Source organism: Pan troglodytes, chromosome 10 (assembly GCF_028858775.2).
Source record: "Pan troglodytes isolate AG18354 chromosome 10, NHGRI_mPanTro3-v2.0_pri, whole genome shotgun sequence".
NCBI lineage: Eukaryota > Metazoa > Chordata > Mammalia > Primates > Hominidae > Pan > Pan troglodytes.
The window spans coordinates 20,200,307-20,218,835 of NC_072408.2; the positions used below are offsets into that span (position 1 = coordinate 20,200,307).

Below are 18,529 nucleotides of genomic sequence, written 5' to 3' on the forward strand. Positions count from 1 at the left end.
TAGAAATTGAATTGTTGTTTGCTATCTGGAGTAGGTAGGAAATAGCTCTGCCCTCCCTTTCTCTGGTCAGACTGTGCCTGGGATTGTAGCTAGTTCCAAGAACCATATTTTAAAAAGCACAGACATATCACATTGTGTCCAGAGGAGAATGACCAGGATGTTGAGGACACCTGAAACAATGCTTCTTTAAGTAATGGGTTGAAAGAGGTGGAGGTGCTTAAGTTGGAGCTGAGAAGAGTGGGGGAGGGCACTGGGAGATACAATACTAGCACCAGTGATGGTAATGATAATAATAGAAGCTAAAATTTATTGTGTGACTATAAGCCAGGCACTAAGAACCAGACATATATTATCTTATTTGATTCTCATCACAATCATATGAGCTAAAAAGAATAATTATTCCACTTCATAAATAGGGAAATTGATGCTCAATAAAGTTAAGAAATTTGAGATTACGTAGTTCATAAGAGATATAGCCAGGATTTGGCTTGATGCTTGATTGTGAAGACTTGAGCTCTTAAATACCATATCATATGTCTCTTATGATTGATACCTTTGAGTGTTTGAAGGACTTACATGTGAGAGAGGGATCCCAGAAATTAAAACTAGGACAGATAATTGGCAACTTTCCAGAAAAAAATTCTTGAATCAGTGTAAAGAATTGGTTTCTAGATTGGAGGCCAGTGGATTCCCTAATACAGGTTACATTCAGGTGTTTGCTAAGTAACTGGTTGGTAGGTCTTTGTAAGTAGCTAGTTGTAAGTTTGGGATAGGGGTGGGGATAGATTATGTGATCTTTAAGGTCTCTTGCTGTGCTTTCTCAAGTAACTCTAGAGTTGAGAACTCTGTGTGCTTTCCTGTTTTTCAGATATATATATATTTAAACATTTTAAATTGTCAAAAAATACATACACCATAAAATTTACTATCTTAACTATGTTAAGTATACAGTTCAGTATTAACTGTATATGCACCCAATCTCTAGTACTTTTTCATCTTGCAAAACTGAAACTCTATACTTACTCAGTAACAACTTTTCCTTCCACCTCCAGACCTAGGCAACAACCATTCTACTTTCTGTTTCTGTGAATGTGACTACTCTAGCTAACTCATATAAGTGGAATTACACAGTATTGCCTTTTTGTGTGTGGCTTATTTCATTTAGCATAATGTCCTCAAGGTTCATCCATTTTGTAGCAAGTGTCAGAAGTTCCTTCCTTTTTAGACCTGAATAATATTCCATGGTATGTACATATCACATTTTGTTTATCATGTCAGGTGTATTTTAGCTAAAAAACAAAACAAGAACAAACAATCACTTTAAAAAGTATTAGAGTTAATATTATTCTAACAACCCATGGCTCTGTATGCAAATTATTATGTGTAGAGTTATCTGGGATGGTTAGGGAATGATGTGCCCTAATTAACCAAATAATTTGGTTCATGGAGTAGAAATACAAATTTTAGGAGATTATCTGGAACCTGTACTGACCCCATGGCATATTCTGAAAGTACTATTTTGAATTAAGTTTCTAATAATTGATTTATTTTCTTGTAATTTGTGCCCTTAAAAATCAAGTCTGATATTTGTTGGGCAAAGTGTATAGCTTTGAAAATAAAAATAAATAGAAATAATTTCTAGTTATTAGGATGACAGATTATTCAGTATTTTCTTTGGATTTTTTTTGAAAGTACTTAATGTTATAATTCTGTGGAATGTTCATTTTAAAAAATCTAAAATTTATTGATTTTTTTAATGTACCAAATACTAACTTTAAACATCAAAGGTTTTACTTCCAACATCTGGTATTGGGGGAACCAGCCCCCAATATTTCAGTGTAGGTTCTTTCTATTTTCCTTAAGTGTTGGCCGGTCTGAGAAATAAAGAGAAAGAGTACAAAGAGAGGAATTTTATAGCTGGGCCTCCGGGGGTAACATCACATATCGGTAGGTCCGTGATGTCCCCTGAGCCACAAAACCAGCAAGTTTTTATTAGGGATTTTAAAAGGGGAGGGGGTGTAGGAACAGGGAGTAGGTCACAAAGATCACATGCTTCAAAGGGCAATAAAGATCACAAGGCAAAGGCAAAGTTAGAATTACTGATGAGGGTCTGTGTCCCGCTGTGCATGTATTGTCTTGATAAACATCTTAACAGAAAACAGGGTTGGAGAGCAGAGAACCGGTCTGACCAAAATTTACCAGGCTGGAATTTCCCAATCCTAGTAAGCCTGAGGGTACCTGCAGGAGACCAGGGCATATTTCAGTCCTTATCTCAACCACATAAGGCAGACACTCCCAGAGCGACCATTTGTAGACCTCCCCCTAGGAATGCATTCCTTCCCCAGGGTATTCCTTGCTGGGAAAATAATTCAGGGATATCTTCCCTACTTGCACATCCGTTTATAGGCTCTCTGCAAGAAGAAAAATATGGCTCTATTCTGCCCGACCCCGCAGGCAGTCAGACCTTATGGTTATCTTCCCTTGTTCCCTGAAAATCGCTGTTATTCTGTTCTTTTTCAAGGTGCACTGATTTCATATTGTTCAAACACACATTTTACAATCAATTTGTACAATAGTGGTCCTGAGGTGACGTACATTCTCAGCTTATGAAGATAACAGGATTAAGAGATTAAAGACAGGCATAAGATATTATAAGAGTATTAATAGGGAAGTGATAAATGTCCATGAAATCTTCACAATTTGTGGTCAGAGATTGCAGTAAAGACAGGCATAAGAAATTATAAAAGTATTAATTTTGGGAACTGATAAGTGTCCATGAAATCTTCACAATTTATGTTCTTCTGCTGTGGTTCCAGCTGGTCCCTCCATTTGGGGTCCCTGCCTTCCCACAACAATCTGGTCTCCATATAGTGTTTTATTCTTTCATTTTATTAATTGAACAAACTGAGATATAATGTATGAAATGACATCACCAAGGCCATAGTGACCCAGAGGTAGACGCTAGCATTAATAATTATTCTTTTCCCCTTTTTAATTAGCTGGGTTATGTGGTCTTTTTTATATTTCTTCTGAACAAAAGATTTAACGATAGAGTTTACATTAGTGATAGATTACCACATAAAGTCTCCCCAAAAGAAACATTTTCTTGGTTGTTACTTGGTGGTAACATGAAATAAAGGCATAAAATCATTCAGTCATTGGCAGTGAGGCCAAGGGGTGGGTGGCTTGGGAGGAGGTGTACCTAGGCTCTTCTGTAATTTCTCTCTCAGCTATCCCAAATCAACACTGCAGGCTAAGTAAAAACAAAGTGCTTGCCATGCAAAGCACCTTCAAGACAAGTCCCCTACCTCTGTGTACTGGCTAGATCACCTCCCCTCCCAGAATACTTGCTGAGAAGAGCAGTTTTTGGGGTAAACACTGTTTACTAAAAGATAGACTGAAAGGGCATTCAAATCACAGGATGGTTCTTAGAAGTGAGATTTCAATACATCTTCAGATGAACATTCAGTGTTCAACTTTCTAAGTTGTTTCCATAGAAACAGTTGGGAAGCCACAGATATTGGGCTGTGAGAAGCAGTGTATGGAGAAGAATTGTTCTAAAAGTTTACTAGGAAAGATTAGGATGTCACAGATCTAAGAAAATCTGAGGCAATATGCACATTAGGCACATGGAGAGTTGATGTGGAGCCATGATCTTTTTCTTGAGTGAGATTCAAACACATTAAGAGAGCTTTCTTTTTAAACTAAAGACATTTTAAATTTGCTAACTTCTGCCTCCTTTTCCATTGTCTTAAACTCATGCAGGCCGTGATCCTGGAGCACTGTGCTTTTGTTTTTCCTTCCATTCCTAACCCCTGCTTCACTGGCTTCTGTTTTACAGATAGCCACCAAGGTTCAAACTTGATGTAAACCTGGATTTTTTTGTTTTAGTTTTCCGTGTTCTTCTGGGTATTTACAGTTGCCATATATTTGGTGAGGGTGTCTTCTCCCCAGCTCCTCTTGAGTCTCTGTTTTTCTGTATTTTCAGGGAAGAAGAGCCCAGACCTAGGGGAGTATGATCCACTCACCCAGGCTGACAGTGATGAGAGCGAAGACGATCTGGTGCTTAACCTGCAGAAGAATGGAGGGGTCAAAAATGGGAAGAGTCCTTTGGGAGAAGTGCCAGAACCCGACTCAGATGCTGAGATTGCAGAGGCTGCAAAGCCACATCTTTCAGAAGTCACCACGGAGGGCTACCCCTCAGAACCCCTTGGGGGCCTGGAACAGAAGGCGGCCTCCTCCCTGGTGTCATATGTGCGCACGTCTGTCTTCCTGCTGACTTTGGGGATCTCGATGATCCTGGTGCTCCTGTGTGCTTTCCTGATCCCCTGTCCTCCCAGAGATCTGCACAGCACCTGGAGCCGCCACTTGGGCTCCCAGGGAGGTGAGCCGCAGAATCTTCAGCCCTAATCCTGTGAAACTTCATGCTATGTCTGATTACATTTAAATTTTCCTCCAAATCTTAAAACTTAATGTGTGTCATGCGGCATTCCCCACCCTGCCATCCCTGCTGTGTGGAGGTGGCAAGGAGATTAAGATTTGAAAGAAAACAAACACCTCCAAAAACCTGGGAATCATTGCTCTGTTGTGTCTGTTGGCACTGGTCTTTATTAGATCCAGAGAGGACAGGGCTGGTTTGCTGGATTCCTGCTGTGGAGCCAGCACTGTATCAGGGGAATGCAAAGCTGTAGGAAGGGCTATTTACAGAGAAAAGCAAGGTTCAAGGCCTGGTTGCACCAGGGATAGAGCTCTTGCAGAACCCTTTGACATTCTTTGATGATAGAGGTCTGATCTAATTTAAATTATAAAATAATTTCATTTCCTGTAAAAGATAGTTGCTATCTTTTCTTTCTTGCTCCTCATGGTTAGGGCGGTGCTGTCTGAGTAATTCCAGCTATTCTGTCTCCTTTTTGGAGCAGGCTTCTTTAAAACCTCTTGCTCTGGAATGGGACTTATGTCTCACCTGTGTTGAGTAGTCCTGTCTCTTGTGAACTGGATTAAGCTATCCTCAGACCCCTGGCATCCTCTTGATCTAGAAATGTTTATCTCTGCCACTTCTCTGATCCCAGTTGAATTAGCTTCTGATGAGTTCTGTGTTCTCATCTTTAGTTTCTCTGAAGGCAAGTTTCATTTACATACATTTATATACAGTTTAAAGGTAACAAATTGTTGGTGTGTCTACCACCCAGCTTTAGAAATAGAACGTCATTGAGACCTTCACAATCTCTTGTGTGTCCCTCCTGACCACATCCTCCTCTGCCCAGCAAAGGCCTCTGCTGTCCTGAATTTTGTGTTGATTATTCCTTTTTCTGTAAAGTTTTACCATGTCAATATGTACCCCTAAACTGTATATTCATTACTTTTGCTGGTTTTAAAATTTTACATGAATTTAATTATGCAGTCTTCTGTGAACTGCTTTTTTTTTTTTTTTTTGCGACAGAGTCTTGCTCTGTCACCCAGGCTGGGGTGCAGTGGCGTGATCTTGGCTCACTGCAGGCTTCACCTCCCGGGTTCAAGTGATTTTTGTGCCTTAGCCTCCCATGTAGCTGGGATTGCAGGAGCTCGCCACCATGCCTGGCTAATTTTTGTATTTTCAGTAGAGACGGGGTTTTGCCATTTTGGCCAGGCTGATCTTGAACTCCTGACCTCAGGTGATCCACCCACCTCGGCCTCCCAAAGTGCTGGGATTATAGTTGTGAGCCACTGCACCCAGCCTGTGACCTGCTTCTTTGTGCCACTTAATTTTTTGAAAACAATTTATTGAGATTCATCTATATTGATGCATTATACCTGGAGTTTATTCATTTTCACTACTGTCTGATTTTCCATGGTATGAATATCCCATGATTTATCCATTTTTCTGTTGATGAACCTTTAAGTAATGCTTCCAGTCTTTTTTTTTTTAAATAAATAAATGATGCTGCTAAGAACATTTTTGTATATGTTTCCTATTGCAGTGTATAAGAATTTATCTAAGGCATAAACCTAGGAGTAAAATTGCTGGATCATACCATAGGGTGTGTGCATGTTCATTATTAGCAGTTTATGTTAAATTATTTTCCAACATGGTTGTACCAATTTACACTTCACTAGCAATGTGTGAATTCTCTCTAAATTTGGTGGGCATCCTCTGAGTCCACACTGTTGGGTGGTGGGGGGATGGAAGTCCAGACTCCTCACTAGGCCTCTGCTGACACCACCCCCGTGGAGAGGAGGGAGAGGGCTGCCTTGTTGATGCTAGTTGGGGTGGAACTCCTTTGGTCCTGCTAGGTGAGGATGACAGTCCTCGCCCCCACCTGGCTTTCTCTGACATGACCCTGATAGTGGTGGTGGTGGTGGGGTACCTTGTTACATCCAGGAGAGGGTGGGAGCCAGGCTCCACATTCAGCCTTTGCTATATGAGTGGGTGGAGCTGGGCCGATAATTTTATCTGTTTGGTTGGAGTAGAGCAGTTATTATTCTAAAACTTTCCTGTCTTGCTGGACTGCACCTTTCCTGGGCTTTTGGCTAGGGAAGCCAGCCTTTTCTGGGGCTTTTTTTGTCTGTACCTGTGGTGTTTCTGGGTTGCTGGCTTTTCTAGCAGCCTATCTGGGTATTATGAGGCCAAAAGAAAACCCAGGGGACTCATCACCTTGTCATTCCTTGGGTCTTGCAGTCCCTAGCTGGTCTGCTTCCTTCTCTCTGCCTTTTAGAGTTGTCTTATGTTTGTTTTATATACAGTGTCCAGGGCTTTTCCATGCACTTAGCAGGGGGAGTAGGGAGAGGTGTGTCTACTGTACCTAGTCGAGGAACTGGAGTCTGCCTGGTGTTTATAGAACTACTGGCAACAGAGAACTGGTTTGTGGTAACTTGCTCAGGACCTTTTTGGTTTTTTATGTGTATAACAGGTGGGGACCTGTCTCCATTGGAATTGGCTGATGTGAATGGAGATGGCCTGCGTGATGTGCTTCTCTCCTTTGTGATGTCAAGGAACGGGAGTGCAGTAGGTAAGAGACATGTTTTTTCAAGGCTGCTACAGGGGCACTGTCAGCTAGGAGAAAACATCAGAGCTGTGTCCCAAGTGGTACTGCAGAGAATGATCTGCAGTGAACAGAAAGTTACCATGGTTCTGGCATACATGAAAACCCTCATCAGAAAGCTTCCACATATAAATAAAGCTCAGTCTAAGAAATCAGAGGGAGTTAGAGCTGGAAGGAATTTTTAGTGGTGACCAGGCCAGTGAAGAAACTGTGATGCAGAGAGGAAGTGACTTGTCCACACACTTTGCAACGAACGGTGTTAGTCCTCGGGTTCCTTGGGTTTTCTCATGGTTTTCCATTGCCTCTTAGATTATAGTGAACATTGACTTTATGCTACCCTCCTATCCCTGGCAGAAAACTTTTGTTCATAGACTTATACATCTTTACACAAATACCTCTTGGCCAGGTGTTTTCCTTTCCCCCTTCAGTTTACACTTGTAGACCTGCTGTCCATCCTGCTCTCTGCATGGGGAAGCTGAGCTGTATGGATGGTATCAACAGGCTTCCTTGCCTGCTGGTCTCCTTTCAATGGGGAGCACAGCTCAGGAATGGGAGGGGAGTAAGAGTGTGCGGGGAGGTATTCACTCCCCTGGCTCCCTCCCTGCCGGGGTCACCGCAGGATGGCTGCTACAGCCTTGACCCTGGGTCACAGCTCGTTTCAAGGTGGCCCTCCTATAGGACTTTCCTTTTCTGGATTCCAGTAATTGCATCCTCTCCTTGTGTCTTTGTTGGGGAGCCTAACAGTTCTGAGGGTCTGCACTATCACTTGTGGTGTTTCTACATGCTGGCCACATCTTTGTGAATAGTCTCCTTAAGAAACCGTCCACAACTTACCCTCATTTAGGGTGCTGTTTCTGGGATCCCAGCTTTTACACATGTCAGCTGTAGAAAAAGAAAAAATGCGTTCTGATTTCAGCCTAAGTACACAAGGCTTTTGGTTGATCCTACAGCCTCCACTACAGTGGAGTCAAACTGCAGCCTGTGAGCTGATGCAGGGACCTAGTTTGATGCTGAGGATGCCCTAGTGACTGCTTTTAAGTCGTCTAGGCCTTGGAATACATGTCTAAGTGTGTTTTAGAGAATTCTAAACCACGTCTCTTACATTAGTAGGAGTGGCTTTCTGAGGCCCACGTGAGATGTGGAAGCAATCTGGGTGGAGATCTGCTGTAGAGAGCATCTCCAGCCTAGGAGTAGATTTCCATGCAATCAAAACTTGATTACACTTTTCCTGCCCGTGACTTCTGAAGTAAAAATCTTCCCCATCTACTTAGATTTAGAGATGTTTTTAGTCATTTGGTATCTTACGTAGTTTGCTTCATACCAAGACTCATAATGGCAAGGCCATGGGTTTGGACACAATATGGACCAGGTTGATTTGGCCACAGACTGTACAAATAAGGATATAGCGAACATATGGTGCTTTCTATGTGTTAATACCCCATTGTCAGCACATAACGTATGAAGGAATTTATCCTTCCACACAGTCCTGTGAAGTAGACCCATTATTATCCCCCTTTTGCACATGAGGAAGGTGAGACGTTGTGAGGTTAAAGAACTTGCCCAGTCCTACTGCTGGTAAATGATAGAGCTGGGGATTCAGATCCAAGGAGTCTGGCTCTGGAGTTCATGTCCTTGACCCTCATGCCAAGCTGCTGTGCCCATAACCCACAAAGCTTTGTGCTACTGGACACAGAAGGATTGAGTTTTTTGTCTATTCACTTGTTCCTTCATTCAGCAACTGTGTGTTGATACTAACTGTGCGGCAGCCACTCTGCACCTTCTCTAGAGTTCTGATGGTTACACACAGACTGCCGAACAAGAGGAGCCTGGCTTTGGCCTTGAGAAGTCATTGTCTAGCAGGAAGGGGTAATCCATCACCATCTGGGAAAAGATGAGTCAGAGCATTGTAGGATGGAGTAGGGTCCTCCAGTAGGAAGAACCGCACAGGATAGGGATCCTAGCACCTTTGAGAAGCCTGGAAGTTACCATATACCACCTCTGTTTGTCATATATATCTTCTGGCAACAGGGTCTGAAACAGCCAGCCATTGTTTGTCATTTGTTTTTAGGTTGTATATTTAATTAGTCATGCTGAGGAATAGGTTGAAGGAAGCTCTAAAAGTTTTGTTTCCTTATCCATATTAGTTGTTGCTGAAAGTGGGAACTGTATGAAATGAGTCACGTGTCCCTATCCTGAGAGTGAATGTGAAACTGACAAGGGAGAAAGTTCTGAGTCTGATGTAGTAATTAAGTGACATAAAGGCTTATTTACTAAGGACATGGCTACTCTAATCCCTTACCAGCTGTACTTGGATCTAGGTATTAGGTCTTTCCAAATATTTTTTCCTGACTGGGACCAAATCAATTGATTCCAGAGAACTCTAGACTAGCAAGACCCACTCATCATTGCTATATGTAATCTTCAAGTTTATTTTTTCAAAAAAGAATATATTTTTCTGCTCTCAGGAAGCATTTATTAGTGATGATTAGAATTCAGGTATTTTGCTCCCCGCGCTGCACACGTTCTGGATCAGTCTCATGTTTCCGAGCATATCTTTTCCTCCTGGTTTTTTGTTCTTAACTACTTTTTCGCATTCTTGATTTTGCTCCTGTCTCTTATTAGGCAAACAGTCGGTTGCTGTAGGTGCAGAGATTAGTGAGACAGTCTTTCTCCTTAAGGATATCACCATTTAGTTGTGGCCGAGGTGGCAGACATGTAAAGAGAAGTGTTGGGAAAGGTGCAGAAGTGGAGATGCATTCGACAGCGTAGAGGAGGCCACAGCTCTTGTCTTACATGAGAAGCGTGTTCAGCAAAGATGACAGGCACTCTGTGTTCACATCTTGCTGCCAGAAGTGTGAGAGGGAGCTGAATACACAAGTGTGGTTGCTGCCTTACCACCATCCACTTGCAGTTTTCTGGCCTCTTGTTCATCTCTGCCTCTTATCTCCTCTGCCTGCTTTCCTTTTTTTATCTCTCTTGTGTGCTTTTAGGTGTCTCAAGGCCAGCTGCTAATCTTGTATGCCTTTCGGGGATGAATGGCAGCACACTGTGGTCTAGTCTTCTCCCTGAGGAGGCTCGAGATATCACATGTTTGGAGCTGATGCCAGGAAGCTTGGCTGAAACCATCTGCCTTGTGACAGGGACACACAAGATGCTCAGCGCATTCAATGCAACGTCAGGTAAATACCATTTACCACAAAAGAACTTTGCTCCTACGAGCCATACTTTTGGATTAGAATAATCTGTTGGGTAGGGGACCTTTTGACTCTCACATGGTGGAATATCTGATTTACTGATCTGGAATATGGTTATTAAGAGAAATGAGAGAAAAGGTTTGGGCAGATTGAGTAAACAGATCCATGGTTCAACCTGTTTGGTGATAGGATGGGGCTGGAACTGAATTACCCAAACAGAAACTACCCTGAGGCCTTTGGTGTGTAAATAGTCTCCCAACTCTGTTCTTTGTACAAAAGACGACTGAACTTTAATTCTTCATATTTGGTATACATGGGGTCCATGTGTAAATTTGGCATTAACTACTTAAAAAAAAAGTCAGTGAAGAAATAAAGGTTTGTTGAGGCTTGTTGACTGGCCTTTTAGCTTCTTACTGCATTCAGACATACATGACAAAAGGGAATGAAAAAGAATAACATGTCCTGAAGGCTCTTATAGAATCCTAAGTATACGGCCCATAGGCTTAGTCCTGCTGGGCCGTGTGCTCACGTGGAGCGGAATAAATAACATCCTTCCCAGGTTTAGAGGTTGGAGTTTGGTCGCGGGGTGCTTCTGAGTGAAAAAAACTGGGATTTGAGTTAACTGTAGAACTGAAGCCATCTGGAAAACTTCCTATGATGCTGTGGTGCTTACTTATGTGACCGTGTGGGGGAAGGAAGCAGAGTGGTCTGGTCGGCTGCCCCTGGGGGTTCCTTAGTAGTTGTTATAATCTCTAACAGACAGTTCCCTCACCCCAGGCAAGTGAGCCCTTCTTTGTTGGAAAGGATTTAGCACCTCCATTTTATCTAAAAAAATCTAGGTGAGAAATCATTGCATGGATTTGTTTGCCAGATACTTTAGGATTCGGATCACACTGCCTGCTCCCTCCTCCTCAGTAAGACAAAAACGAAAGGCAATAAGTAGGTAGGAGTTGCTGTCTGTTGTTCAGCCCATTGCATCTTTCTTTTCTGGCCTGGGAACATGGCATCTGCCTTTTCCAAAGGCAAGAAGTTGTCATAGTGACCAGCCTATGTGTCCTTCCTCAGGGAAAGCCATTTGGACTTTAAACCCAAACTACTTGTCCAACGGTACCTTGGCTGCCCCAGTTGTGGTACTGCCAGACTTGGATGAAGATGGTGTTCGAGACCTTGTGGTTCTGGCCATTGGGGAATTGCAGGTATGATCTCTATTAAATGTTTTTTGTTTCTTATAGGGAATGCTTCTATTTTAGTTGTCTCAGCTCCTAGTGTTACATTATAAATGCTGCTTGAAATGTTCTTTTTACAAGGGTTTAGGTTTAAGTAAATTCTCTTTGTGAGGTTAAGTGAATACTTGACCATTATGAACCCATTTTCTCTGGCAGCCTCATGGCTCCATGGACTGGGGTGTAGTGGAGCTTTAGAGTTAGTTAGGTCTGTATGCGAATTCCACCTCTACCACTTTATATCTTTGAGGCCTTGGGTAAGCCGTGGAGCCTGTCCAAGCTCTGGTTTCTTCATATGTAAAAAAGGCATGTTATATCCACTTACATCATTGTTATGAAAATTACAGCTAACATATTTAAAGTGCCTAGAGTAGTGCCTAATTTTTACTGTGTATATGTATTTTTAGTTTTACTGTATTATATATATGTACATTTTATGTCAATTATAAAACAACAGAACAGGCTGATACAAAGTTCATAAAAGATACATAGGAAAAAATCTAAGTCAAGCAATAATAACAACAATGACCAAAGAAAGGAGTGTCGTAATCTAGGCTGTGACAAGGCAGACTTTGATTCAGGACAGTGGCCCTTGAATTATGGTCCTAAATTATGATTTGCAGGAACTTCAGTGTACTGGTTACTCTGTACACAGATAAAATAAGAGTAGTCTTTCCCCCAAATCACAGGAAGGAATAAATTAATGAACAGAATGATCTCAATTTTAAGTTTTTATTCTGGAAGCGTTTTTCAGAGCTTTTGTCAAAGTTTCTCTAAGACTTTTTCTCAGACTTCCTAGTGTGTCTGCCAAGGAAATGCTTGTGCACAAAAGAGTCAAACAATCGGCAAAGAATGTTTGTGGAAAAATGTGGATATGGCTAATTTTGTCTCATTTGATAACCTATTTTAATTTTAATAGACCTTGTGTTTGCTGTTGTGATCTTTGTATTGCATATATGGAGTAGAGTTGTAAATTCTGGAGGTGAAATGATGTCGAATGGAATGAAATCTGTTAAGATTTTGTGGCTTTCTGCCAAGAGTCCCCCAAACTTAAGAGTGCCCCATCAGTCATGAGTTTTGAGGAGCACTGCTCTAGCACACTAAACTCTCCCTCACATTTGCAAGATAAAGGCAAGATCCAGAATGAGCTAAATTTCTGAAGCCTACTTAGTTTTAAGGGTTTTAAGCTTTAAGGGTACTTTATGTTCGTTTTCTTCAGCTAGCCAGTTGGTCTCAAAGTGGACCCGAACCAAGGATTCAGGAATTATTCATGTAATCTTTTTTATCCTAGCCATTGTGAATAAAGAGATTGGGGACTAGGGAAAATTTGAATTATTACTTCCATCAGGGAGCAATTCTTTGAAGGGAACATATGGGGAGACACGGCAAGCCATTGAACAAGTTTTTATGTCGTGATTGAATTTAGAAATCTTGGTCTAACCATCCCGTCTGGCCGCTTATTAGCTGGTGGTGGTTGGCAGGATAGTGGCTCAGGCCCTTGGGGACCCTCCATAGTAAGGAGGTCTCCACTGGAGGAAGTGGCTTCTTGCCCACTCTTACTCTGTGCCCTTTGTGTTGGTCTCTACTCAGTGTATTGCCCATCTTGCCCTACAGAATTTACTTGTTTTCACAATAGGGTACAGCTAGGGCATAGTCTCAGTTCTGCTTGAAAAGTGGTAGACAGTTCTAGGAAAACCTTGTAGAGGCACTAGGTATATAGCGCAGCAGCTTCATCCTTGTACTGACCTCTTTTGACCTCTCTGCCAGCAACAAGGGACCCCAGGAACCTGTATAAGCTCCTGAGATGGAAGACTGTCTCTTCACAAGGAAGGAAACCTAAGTCTGTGACTTATAGTGATTGCATTCATTGATCTGGGTTTCGAGTGAAGTGGGCTTGGAGAACTGGACCTGGTTTTTGATTACAGGAACTGATAAGGTCTAGAACGTTAGTGGGAAGGGACCTTGAAGACCATTTGGTTAACTTTCTCACACCATGCTATGATCTCTGGTTCAGCATTACAGACATGTTGGCACCCCCACTCTCTTGGCGCACTCAGGCTGATGGGAATAACACTAATTTGTGAGGCGGTCCATTTCATTTTTGGGCCAGCTCCAGAAAATTCTGTCCTAAGCAGAAAGAAATCTGCTTTCTCATAGCTTCCACTCATTGTTCCAGCTTCATTCCCATAGAGCTACTGTGAATGAGTCTAATCCCCTTTCTATAGGAAAGCCCTTTAACCATTAGCCTAGTCCCTCTAAGCTTGCTACTCAGGACTAAATATCCCCATTTCTCGTACTGTTCCTCATGCAACCAGGAAGTCCAAACCCCTCTTTTTCTTGATTTCTTTCCCTTTGCATTCTAGTTTGTCCAAATCTCTTTTAAAATGTGGTACTTATATCTAAAAACAGCATTTTATTTGTAGTATAATTAATATATCAACCTAAGGGAATTGTTTCTTATTTTGATGTAGGCTTTGTATTTCTGTTTTTGCAGCCAAAGATAATAATATTTTTTCTAAGATTTGCTTTCTGTTTGTAATCAGCTAAAGTACCTATATCTTTTAATGATTAATTATTAATAGACCAGTTTATTTTTTTGTGGCAGATTTTGACTCATCTTCCAGCCTAAGGTTTTTTTGAATTTTGAGTTTGTCATATGCCATATTAGCTATCCCTCTCAGCTTTGTGATAAACTTGAATTCTATTCTTTCAAGTCTTTGATAAGAATGTTTAATAGGAATGGGGCAATAGCACAGTGCTATGACATTCCTCTAAAAACCTCCCTCTAGGCTAGTATTGATCCCATAAGTACCTTTTCCTGGTACATGGCAAACCACATTTCTTTATCTTGTCCATAGAGTTCATGATGATAAACTTTGTCAAAAGCTTTACTGAAGTCAAGATATCAGTAAAATCCTCATATTTCTTAACTGGTGACTCTACCCCAAAAGAAATCCTCTAGAGCTGAAGTTGGCAACTGTGGCTTGTAGGTTAAATTTGGCCCACTACTTGTTTTTATAAATAGAGCTTTATTGGAACATCCTCACACCCATTCATTTATGTGTTGTTTATGACTGCTTTCACACAAGAACAGCAGAGTAGAATAGTTGCTACAGAGATCATCTAGCTGGCAAAGCCTAAAATATATACTATTTGACCCTTCACAGAAAAAGTTTGCTGTTTTCTCTTTGAGAATAAAGTTGATGGTGTCCAGGCCAGACATCTAGTGTTCTGATGGGAGAGCACTGCCTCGATTAACTCTAGCTGGAACCAAATATTACTGGGGATTTCTGGTATTGAAGTAAAGACCCAGGGGCCAGCCATCCTATGTTAAGCTGTAGGCTAGAATTCTGTGCCTCAGGAGACTATTCAGCAAGCAACAATTCTGCTTCAGAGAAGCTGTCTGAGGTGCTTTGAAGATGCCCTTTGCCTGGCTCTAGTGAGGCAATGGGACATTTGCTTCACTTGCTTACTTGCAGGGAAATAAAGCGAAGCAGGTTTGGCTTTGTGCTTTCCAACTTGGGGGAGTGTTTCTGAGCCTGTGGCTTATGAGGAGGCAGTGACTGTCTGGAGAAGCCATTTCATTAGCAAACGATAGGGCTTCTATTGACTCCACCCCCCTCTCTTACTTCCTCAGCCAGATCTGTGCTTTCTGCTGGTGTCTGGCCGGACCGGAAATCCAGTGGGTCGACCTGTGAAGTACAACATCGTTGGAGTTGGGAATCTGATTGGTCCTCAGGTTTACATCACCACAAACGGGGCTGTCTACATCCTGTTTGGCTTTGGTAAGAAGCAAGGCTAGTTTTTGCTCCTGTTCCCCACTGGCATTTGTGATGAGGCCTTCCTTGTGAGACAGGGTGAAAGCTCAGGAACTCCTGACACCAGCCTTCCCATAGCCTTCTAATGCAGGGGCCTCTTACTGTCCCCCACCGATCACAGGCTATTAACTCTGCCTTCCCTTGCTGCCTCCTCTGAAGGGAAGACTCTTGTCCAGCACCCACTTAATCACCTCCCCACTTGTTCCGTGTTGTCCAGTCTGGGTGGGCTCTGTTAGACCCATCTGGTCAGGCTCTGTGTCTCTTGCTCAGATCCTCACCATGGGACAGTTCTGTTAAATTCAACTTCTCAGTGTTGGTTCTTCTGTGGTGCTAGGAAATATACAAGCTGTCGCACTGCGGGACATTTTTGTTCAGGCCCAAAATCGAGACAGCTCACCACCTTCTCTGCAGATAGAAGAGCCAGAATGGGAAAAGCGAAGATCCATCAACCTGTCTGAGCTCATTGATGTTTACAGGTAGGGCAGACGTCTGTCCTTGGTCACAGTGAGAACTCTTGTGAACTCACATGCCTTTGAGTCTCTAAGTTTGGTTGGGCTGGTGAATATGTGGGTAGAGGTTTAGGGGAAACAGTGCTTATCTTAATTTACCATCTTCTGATCTGGTTAACGTGAGTTAGAAATTTTCTTCTCTTGGTAACATAATGCATTGATATCTATGTGTTGGTGACCACATGTGATCACTCCTCAGGTAGGATGCAAGGAAGGATACTTAGGGCTCTGAGTCAGAGTAGGGAGGGAGATAGACTTATCTAACTGTTTGTGAAACTGTGCTGAAGGATCTGACCTACTCTTTTCTGTATTTTTCTCTTAGTTGAAGCATCATTTTGACAGAAGCAAGGATAGTGTCCATGAAATCTTATTTTTTATTTTTATTTATTTCCTAACTAGAAGCATGTAGTTTGTCACATGCAGGGGATTTTACCCATTTAACCCCAAGCCTGGCTAATAATTGTTTCATTCTTTCCTACCAGAAGTTCCAAATCATTTTCTAGCATTTTCTTAGGCAGTATCATGGTGTTTTGGTGACTTTGACAGGTATGAAGTAGAATGGTCCCAGTGGCACTGAGCAAGAACTAATTCAGTGAAATGTATGCTATGGGCTGCTGCCCAAGCTCATTGGCAACCTCTGGCCTCCTGTCCAGATCTCTGTCTGCCTTCCCTGTGATTATCCTTGGCTCTGTTGCCTTTCCCAGAGTATCCAGTGTGAGAGATATTGCACTGTAGCACTTTTCCTGTGAGTTCCTTTTGAACTTGTATGGAATTTTCTGGGGATCCTTGGTTTCTAAGGTCAAGAAAATGAGATTCAACTGAAACAACAGTACATCCCACTTGATGAGATAATGGTGGGGCATGAATACAAGAGTGTGTACAGGTGTACGTATACTGAGAGAAAAAGCCAAAGTAAATGGCTCAGAAATCTCATCCAAGCCAGAGACTAACCGTTGGGGTCTTATTTAACCCAGTGATGGTGTTGAACTACTCCAGATGGTGAAGGCACCAGATTCCAACTGCAGCAACCTTCTGATTACAACCAGACAAAGCCTTGTGCTGCTTCGGGGGCAAAATCTGACACCTTACTGGGCATTGAGACTTCAAGGCCTGCGCAGGTTTGCATTGTGTTCCTTCTTGTGTTTGCTGTTTTGATCCACTTTCCCATGTTTAAAAATTATCCAGGACAATTGCTTGCAATTCTTATATCTGGGGCCAGTGCAAGAGAAGGGAGGGAGAGTTCTTAGTTTTCCTGTTTTTCTTGTTCACTATTGATTGCTTACTTTGTCCTTATTTGCAGCCAACCTACTCCTGGATATTTCACTGATGATCAGACATTAGACTTCCTTCTGCAGATACAGGACGGAGTTGGGATGAAAAAGGTAAAACTTTGGGCCTCAGATCAATCAAAGCATATGTAAAGTATATACTTTGTGTCTAACCCTGTGTTAGGCACAGCAGGGAATAAAAAGAACCTAAAATATGATCTCTACCTTCAAAGAACTCAAAGTCTCACTGAGTGGATAAAATGAAAACTCACAATTCATTGCTAAAATCTGTAGCACTGGAAGCCTTTCTAGGATAATCTCCTTCCTATGTAGGAGTTTCTTGTTTTGGATCCCTAGCTTACAGTTAGGCATTGGGAGCCTTCTGAAATCTCTTGGTGGGGAAAGACAGGTATAAAGAAATGTAATGCTTTAACACACAGCTATACCTAAGATTTCAGAGAAGTCTGTGGTGACTGGGGTTTTATGGAAGACCTTATAAAGGAGGGAAATATTAGCAGGGCTTTTTAAAGCTGAATCGTATTTATGTAGACAGGAAAACATGCCAGGTCAGGGGTGCCAAGAGCAGAGGCCCAGAGACAGAAAGGATAGAGCATGTTCCAAGGACACTGAATAGATCTTTGATATTGCATGAAGTTGCATATTGTGAGAATATAATGATTGGATGGATGACTTTCATTTCTTTAACATTACAGCAGAATTACAGAGTTACAATTTTTTTTTATTATCGACCTTGCATTTTGGTTTATTTTCACTGTGAAATATATATCTATTTCTATACATTGCACATTGTTCTCTGAGAGAGAAAAATAATTCAACAAACACTTTATCATCACCTCTAATGCGTGCCAACTTCTATGCTGAATGCTGGAGACACAAAATTAATGAAGACAGAGTCACTACATAGCTCTACCATGCGGTGGAAAGTGCTGTTGTGGAGGTTCGCACAGGGGTCCACCGGGAACACAGGGAGCAGATGGAGTGCAGGCGAGCTGGAGGGCCAGGGAGGCAAGAGATGCCTCATGTTGGTCAGGGGTTGTATGTGCAGAATCATGAGAGCAGAGAAAAGGTTTGCTGAATAGATAAGGGTGGGCTGAGGTGCACTCCCACCAGAGAGATGAGAATGAGGTCGGCTTACAGAGGGCCCCGAAAGCACAGCTGCAGAATCTGGAGGAGGCGTTGGAGGCCATAGGGCTATTTGGTTATGGGCAGAGGACAGATACATTGATAAAAACATCATGTTAGGGAGAGACTTCCAGCAGTGTTATATAGGAAAAGCCAGTGCCTGCGTGTAATTCAAAGGAATTTCTGATACACTGGTGCTGACAGGGTAACGGAAGAAGGGTGTATAGTAGGTATAGTAGGTTGAAGGTGGAGATGCTGAGTTTCAGCCCTGGGTTTTAATCCTGACACCATTACTTATTGGAGACCTTGGGCATATTACCTAATCTTGCCTAGCTGCAGTTTCTGCATTTATAAA

General features: G+C 42.1%; 1 protein-coding gene across 4 annotated transcripts in view; it reads left to right on the plus strand.

The window, feature by feature from the left end:
• The window catches only part of FAM234B (family with sequence similarity 234 member B), a 92,954-nt gene that overhangs the window by 7,061 nt on the left and 67,364 nt on the right, over nt 1-18,529 (plus strand). For all 4 annotated transcript variants that reach the window (XM_054664094.2, XM_016922994.4, XM_063785462.1 and 1 more), the window contains exons 2-9: nt 3,989-4,384; nt 6,888-6,986; nt 10,010-10,198; nt 11,279-11,409; nt 15,074-15,221; nt 15,589-15,730; nt 16,738-16,881; nt 17,064-17,145. In XM_054664094.2, the coding sequence (XP_054520069.1) occupies nt 3,989-4,384; nt 6,888-6,986; nt 10,010-10,198; nt 11,279-11,409; nt 15,074-15,221; nt 15,589-15,730; nt 16,738-16,881; nt 17,064-17,145 (1,331 nt within the window). The remainder of the gene's footprint in view (nt 1-3,988; nt 4,385-6,887; nt 6,987-10,009; nt 10,199-11,278; nt 11,410-15,073; nt 15,222-15,588; nt 15,731-16,737; nt 16,882-17,063; nt 17,146-18,529) is intronic.